This window comes from Pagrus major, chromosome 20 (genome assembly GCF_040436345.1).
Source record: "Pagrus major chromosome 20, Pma_NU_1.0".
NCBI lineage: Eukaryota > Metazoa > Chordata > Actinopteri > Spariformes > Sparidae > Pagrus > Pagrus major.
In genome coordinates, this window is record NC_133234.1 from 15,048,569 (window position 1) to 15,055,854 (window position 7,286).

The 7,286-nt window shown below is 40.6% G+C and overlaps 1 protein-coding gene across 1 annotated transcript; it reads left to right on the forward strand.

The window, feature by feature from the left end:
- Positions 1-392: 392 nt before the first annotated feature.
- Positions 393-3,502, forward strand: LOC141015991 (leucine-rich repeat-containing protein 51-like). The gene is made up of 4 exons (XM_073490219.1): positions 393-444; positions 1,203-1,408; positions 1,832-1,980; positions 3,367-3,502. Exons 1-4 carry the CDS (start codon positions 393-395, stop codon positions 3,500-3,502), a joined length of 543 nt encoding a protein of 180 aa, XP_073346320.1.
- The last annotated feature ends 3,784 nt before the right edge of the window (positions 3,503-7,286 follow it).

Sequence of the window (7,286 nt, forward strand, 5' to 3'; positions counted from 1 at the left end):
GCTGACAAACCTTATTAAAAGCCGGGGGTATCTGTCAGAACTATTACACAGAGATGAACAAAACAATCACTTTGGACCCGAGAAACATTTTAAAATGATTGATTCACAATCATGGTCATGTTTTTAAGGAAGAGATTCTGCACCTTTCACCAAGCTCTGTAGATGTTTAATTTTAAAATTATTTGTCTTCAAAAAATTTTTATCAACATGACCTTAAATGAATAGTCACTTAACAAAGCACTTGCTAGTTGCTAGGAAACAGTTCCCATTCAAGACTTTGAACCCTTATGTTTCGGACCCTGTTATTTTTAAACAGTAAAAAGGCCTCTGGAAGTTCAGGGGATATAATTTGGTTCATCTGCTGCTGCGTGTAAAGACCTTCAGACTTTAAGATGTACGGCCCTCCGGTGGATCTATCATTTAAAGACATCAGCCGTGTTACAGGTAGGACCTTTTCCCTCTAATGTGCAGGGAAACTTAACTTGCTTTGTCAGAGATTCATAAACATAAACATAAACTCCTACCAGACACAGAAGGAATAGCATATTTAAGCTCTTTCAGTGTGAAATACGGATTCATGAGATCAGAATTATCCTCATTTCTGTGTAGCCTTTGCTCCTCTTCAGCTAATAGCTGTATACTCTTGCACAGTTCACCATCTGATCCTAATACACTTTGCACAATTAGGAGTCAAAAATGAATTAGCCTGTGACTCAGCCTAATTTACCAAATCATTTACTAAATGGTATAAACAAACAGGAAAGTTCCCAGTGTGAATTAATTTATTATCATGGTGAATTAGAAAATGGTCGGGGGGCCACCCGGCACCCTATCACAGGTTAGATTTGACCCACAGGCCTTATTAGCGGATCACAGTTTTACAGTCTGTCTGAGCTTCTTACCTTCCCAGTCGGTGACTTTATGGTATTAATTGTGGTATCCATTATATTCCTACAGCTCTTCTCTAATAACTGTTAACTATGCTCACATTTATGTTAGGATTATTTTTAGCCCACGTGCATATCTAGTTAATGAAACCCATCAGCCATGAGTTCGTCCTTGATTTCATGTGTCAAGTAATGTGATGAAAGGGACGATAGCTCCTCATTTCTCTTCTGTGAAGTGTAGTGAACTGAATGCAAATATTGAGAGAAACAATTGCCAGTACTTGGTTTTCACTGTAACTGCTTTATATTGTGCAGGTGCGCTGTCAGAGGTACCCCGAAGTGGCATGCGGCCTTTACATACTAACTCGAAGGGGAAGTACCTGAGCTGCTCTTTGCGCCTAAGCAACAACAGCATCGCTGACCTCGTTGGCCTCCAGTACACCCTGAGCCACTTTCTGGCTCAGCCGTCGAAGCTCGGCTGGCTCGACCTGTCCTTCAACAAAATCACGAGCATAGACCCGGTGAGACTCTTTCCTCTCTCGTATGTTTGCAGGCTCGCTTCCGTTGTTTCTTAGCTGTTTTTTTCTTTTTCTCTGCTTTTTGACCCATTGCTAAACCATTGTCAGGATTGTCATTGTCCTCGGCAGCTTTTTAAAATGTACATTATTTCCTTATCTGTGCTGCATTGAAAATATTATTTAGGTAAGTATGTAACTAAGTTTGTAAGTAATCAAGAAAATGGCTATTTCATTATTTCATTATCATTACTGATGCATTAGATGTAAACGCAGGATTTCACGGTTGTAGTTAGTTGAGGTGGAGCTCATTCATTCTGGATTCATCTGCTGATTATTTTCTACATTAATCGAATTTATTAAGTAATCGCAACTCAATTTCTAACTTAACTGGTAGTCTGTCTGTGTGTGTGTGTGTGTTTGGACCAGGTTTTGTGTGAGCTGACTGAACTGCGTGTGTTGTACCTTCATGGCAACGCCATCTGGAACCTGTCAGAGGTAGACCAGCTGGGAGAGCTCCAGTATCTACACACCATTACGCTCCATGGAAATGACATAGAAGCCCAAAATGGCTACAGGTGGGGACTTCATTTTCTTTCAATTTAGACCAATTTTCTTCGCAAACTCAGTAACGCACACATTCTGCTTGGCTTGGTACATGTTTGGCTGTAGTTTTGGCTGTGTCTGGGTGATAAGAAGAGCTGAATGTGAATGAGCAAAGGAGAACCAGAAAGTAGAAAACTAGATGACTAAAAGTTGGTGGAGACTCCTTCAAGTCTTTAGCCACACCCATTGCTAACAGGTGCATAAAATCCAGCACATAGCCACCATGAAATCTCTACAGACAAACATTTAGAATTCAGAGTTGGTTGAAAAAAGCTCAGTGACTTTAAATGGGGCACAACCCTAGCATGCCACCTTTGTCACAAGTGAATTTTTTTGCCCTATAGTTTTGCCCCGGTCAACTGTAAGTGCTTTTATTGTGAAGTGGACCACTCAAACTCACAGAGTGGGGCCAGGGAGTGCTGGAGCACGTAGCACCAATCATCTGTTTACCTCTAAAGGTTGGCTTAGGAGGTAAAACCGTGGGGCTTATTTCAAGGGTTTGAGCTAGGTCCCCTAGTTTCAGTGAAGGGTCGTCTTAACGCGACAGACTACAGAGGCATTTTAGCCAGTCAGGCGCTTCCAACTTTGTGGCAACATACTGGCGAGGGCCCTTTACTGTTCCAGCATGACTGTGCCCCTGTGCACAAAGCGATGTCCACAAAGACATGGTTAGACAACTGCTCTTTTGGTTGAATGGGCACAAATTCCCACAGACACAAAAGCATGTGAAGCCTTTCCAGAAGAGAGGCGGCTGTTGCAGTCTCAAAGCGGAGTCCAACTCCATTTTAATGCTCGTGCTTTTTAAATGGTATGTCTAACCATCTCATAAAGATGTGATGCTTAGGTGTCCACTGTCTTTTAGCCATATAGTGTATTTACATTTAGGTAGTCCATTGATTCCCAAACGAGGGTCAACCCCCTCCAAAGGCTCAATAACTTGGAGAGTCGTGAGATGATGATGGGGGTAGGACAGAAGAAAAACAAAGTTCAGCTACACAAATTTGTATTCAGTTTCTAAAGTCCTTACTTTATTTAAAACATTGGACACTTTTTGTGCCTTAAACTGATCAAAATGAAACCATCTGTGGACTGCTAATGACATCTAAGGCATGACAAGGAGCCTCACCCAGGCAAGAGGTGAAAATATATAAGGGTTGGGTTTTTTTTCTTGAATTTAGATATTATTAAGTGTAATTAGAACTGTCAAATAAATGTAGTGAGAATAAAAAGTACAGTCCAGACAAAAAGATATTTTCCTTTTTCAACATCAAATGTAGATTTATTATATGAAAACATCCAAAACGTCCATTAAACACCTGGTTTTAAAGCCGATCTTGTGTGTGTTTGTGTGTGTTCAGGAACCGTGTGATTTGTGCCCTGCCTCAGCTGAAGACGATGGATTTCAGCGCTGTGACACGTGAACAGCGAGTCCTGGCAAACGTCTGGCGTCACTGCAACAACCGCGGCAAAGACACCAAGGAGAGTCTCCAGTGACTGTTACCACTGTTATTCATTTCATTACTTCACCTTTATTTTGCTGTCAAAACTACTTTGGAATTAAATGTCTTTCCTCCCTGAATTCTAATATTCATCTTAACTTAGACTTATGGCTTGTTTATCTTCTTTATTTACAGTTTCTACTGATGTTAACAAGTTTAACAGCACCAGATTACAATCCTGCCTCTGCTGTGAGCAAACCATTCTGCCCTTCTGATTTAGTTTAATTTACTTTTCCCTCTGGCCCTTTTGTTCTGAGTGCACAACTTCTATGTTTTATTTGTGTGTGCACTTTGGGAGTTCTAATTATGTGGGAACAAGAGTACAATTACAGGTCACCTGAACTGAATCTGGAATATAAAACCTATGTGTGTTTACTGTACACTACTTAAGTAATGTGAATAGAGGATGGGTTTGGCATCAGTGTTAGGCAATCAGAACCCAATTTACGGATTCAAGCATGCTTGCAACTACATGCACACACACACAAATAACACAAGTATGAATGTGATAGGTTTAGTTTACATTGTAAACAGCTTTGGGTCTCTGCTATTACCGTCTGGTCTTGTTAGAGAGGAAATGTAGACCATAAATCAGCTCTGAGGCTGATTTAGCTGGCTGTCCTCCAGGCTCTGTTTGGTGCAGAATCGTGTATCAGTGTTTCCTCCTGCAAAATCTTTAATTGGTGGGATGGAAATGCCCCTGAATCAGCATTTGGGCCATGTGACACGAAAGCTGACCAAAACCAATACTAATGAAATTGTTTGAAACTCAGTTTAGACCTTGTAGGACTAAACACTGAGATTGATCCTCGTGTGGAGTAATTCTCTCCGACATTATTTAGACCTCAGTTTCCTGAAACCTCAAAGAACATGGTTCTTTTGAACCGGCATTTAGACCGTGTATTTCAAACTGTGCAGTGGAACCAGTATGGTGGAGTATCTTTCAGTCAGAACGGCAGCTGCTCTCAGCAGGATGGCCGCGCTGACTTTACAGTGCTTGAGGAAACACTTGCAAGTGTTTTAGAGATTTTGACTGCTGATAAGCTCAATGCATGGATGTCACTTTTATCCATAAGATTACAGATGTACTTTCTCTTTTTGTGAAGTGCAATACATATTTTAATGTGGCAGGATTATGAACCCATTTTTAAAGCTCTTAATAATTTGAAATATCCAGCTGTAATTTGTCTGTTTAATGGTGATTTCAAGTGTATGTCATTTCATTATCATACAGTATTCACAGCCTTGCAGTAGACAGGCTGAGAATGACATCCCAAAGGTCAATACAGCCTCATGCTCACACTCAAACAGTTAGTCATGCTGGTGTTGTGAAATCTGGACTGTTTGGGCTTACTTCCCTCCAGCTCTCAGTTAAGACCCAAATAAATACAGTATTAATAGCCCTGCAATATCCAAGCTGAAAAGCCTCAAAGGCCAACACACCCTTTGCTCCCTCTTTAACAGTGAGTGTGAGGCTAACACCTGCATTAGAGTTGTGAAATCTGTTTTGTTTGGGATATCTTTACTCTGGAGGTGCAGAGCGTCGAGGCAGATGGCCTCCCACCATGAGTCCAGGTCTGCTCAGAGGTTTCTGCCTGTGAAAAGGCTGTTTTTTCTCACCACTGTCGCCAAGTGCTTGCTCATGCAGGGAAAATGTTGGGTCTCTGTAAATTAATCAATTAAACAAAGTGGTCTAGACATGCTCCAATAGAAAAGTGTCATGAGATAACTTTTGTCAATGCAGGCAGAGGATGTAAAGTGTTGGGTAACTGCCCCTTTTCTACTTTCTACTCCTCTACTTCAAGTGACCTTGATTGGACCACACCCATCTTCAAACTCTGCCTGTATTTTTGCTCTGACCTACAGGTACACACCTGTACAGTTTCATCCCCGCATGTTTCTTGGTTGACAAAATCTTTCCTCAGACAGAAAGACATCGATACACCTGATAAAGTAATCAAAACCACACAAGAGGTGTCTCAAGGACCACATTTTTCATGCTGACACACACATACACACACAAACACACATACACAGACTCACAAGATGAAAACACTACCAGCCACACTGTTGCGCCTTGTAAAGACCCAATTGTATCCTGCAATATGGCTGAAAAGTGTCCCAAAAATGGATGCAGCCTTCGCGCACATTTCTAACAGTGTGCCCGAGGCTAACATCTAGAGTAGTGTTGTTAAATCTGTATTGTTTGGGCTGAATTTTCTCCAGAGGAGAAGAGAAGAGTGTCAGCTCTTGGTAAGTAAAGTAAAACTTAGCTTATAAAGAATGAGTCATCTTTTGTTTTTATCTTGAAAAGAGACCAAGTTGACCTCGTGTAAATCACTCTTGAGTATCAACAGCCTCGGGGCGTCTCATCCAATCACTGAGAAACCTCTTCACAAATAATGTCAGTGATCAAAGCCTCACTTCATTTTTATTGTTTCATTTCAATCTTTTTCCAGTTCTGGAGGAGACGTCTTGTTTCACTATAAAAAGCACTTTTAATATAACATTATATTTACAGTGAACTAGTAATGTATATTGCACTGATACCGTATATTTGAATTTTCTTACACTGGTTTCACTTTACAAAGAAAAAACTAGAGGAATTTTATGCTGTCACTCAGTATGTGTCATATTAGAGAAGAACAGAATGTGAATGGAGCGTTTAGCACTCAGTGTTCAGCTGAAAGTGCCAGAGAGCAGAGCGTACCATTTGATTGTGAGATGTTCTCATTTTCCTTTCTAAAATGAATTTAACAGTAGTGCGCTGGATTCCTAATGTGCAACCCGATTACAGTCTAAGCAAAACCTAATTAAAGTTAATTGCAGTGCAATTAAGTTTAAATCCCTGGGAATCAAGAAAACAGCATATGGACACTGGAGCGGAGATTCTGCTCTTTTTGTGTTTTTCAGTCCTTTTATTTCTGACACAGCTCATAGGTAACCTAAATTCATCACTGAAATGTTGAGATATTTTGCAGACCCAAGCAATTTATCACTTGTTGCTCATTACATGGATTATACTAAATTGTTATACTGAACAACAGTGGTAGACTCAAGATTTTTAGGGGCAGGGGCGGAAAAAATAAAAAGGGCACCAGCTGTATGCGGTGGGGCACCCGCGGGCAGAAAGACATGATACATTTATAGCGAAGAGAGGGCATGTCACCATGTTTTGTCCAGGCACCCTAGGGGGCCCTTTATCACATTTTCTCCACTGGAAGGTCATCATAGGGGCACAAAAACCTAAAAACAACCTATACAAGTACCAATAAAGTTATATTACCCTAGACCCATCACATTGCAGCCAATGGGTCAATGGGTCAGCAAAGATGTTCAACAGTTGAGCCTGAAAACAGAATGCAACCAAAACCCTGTATTTTTACATCCCATGTCTTACTTTTGTAGATTTTTCCATAATTCATATCAGCTATGATAATGTTTAACTGCGATGCAATATAAATTGGAGGGGGTGAAGTAATTAATCATTATCTTGGTCACATTCTCTTAATCTCCTAACTTTTAATAAACAGCTGTGTCAATCACAGCCATGCATGATGAAGATGACTCAACAGACAGAGTACAGAGTGTGCAGACTGACTTAAAAAAAAAGTTTTCCTGAGGGTGCAGAGTGGTGAGATGCAAAAATGCAAATATGCAGCCAAAGACAAATAATGTGTTTGTCAACTGAATCCCCATTAGAATTGTGTTATGACACCTGACTCAACAGTAGTGTCACATGATGCAAACCAACCGCAAAGGCAGGACGGCGTGAGCTC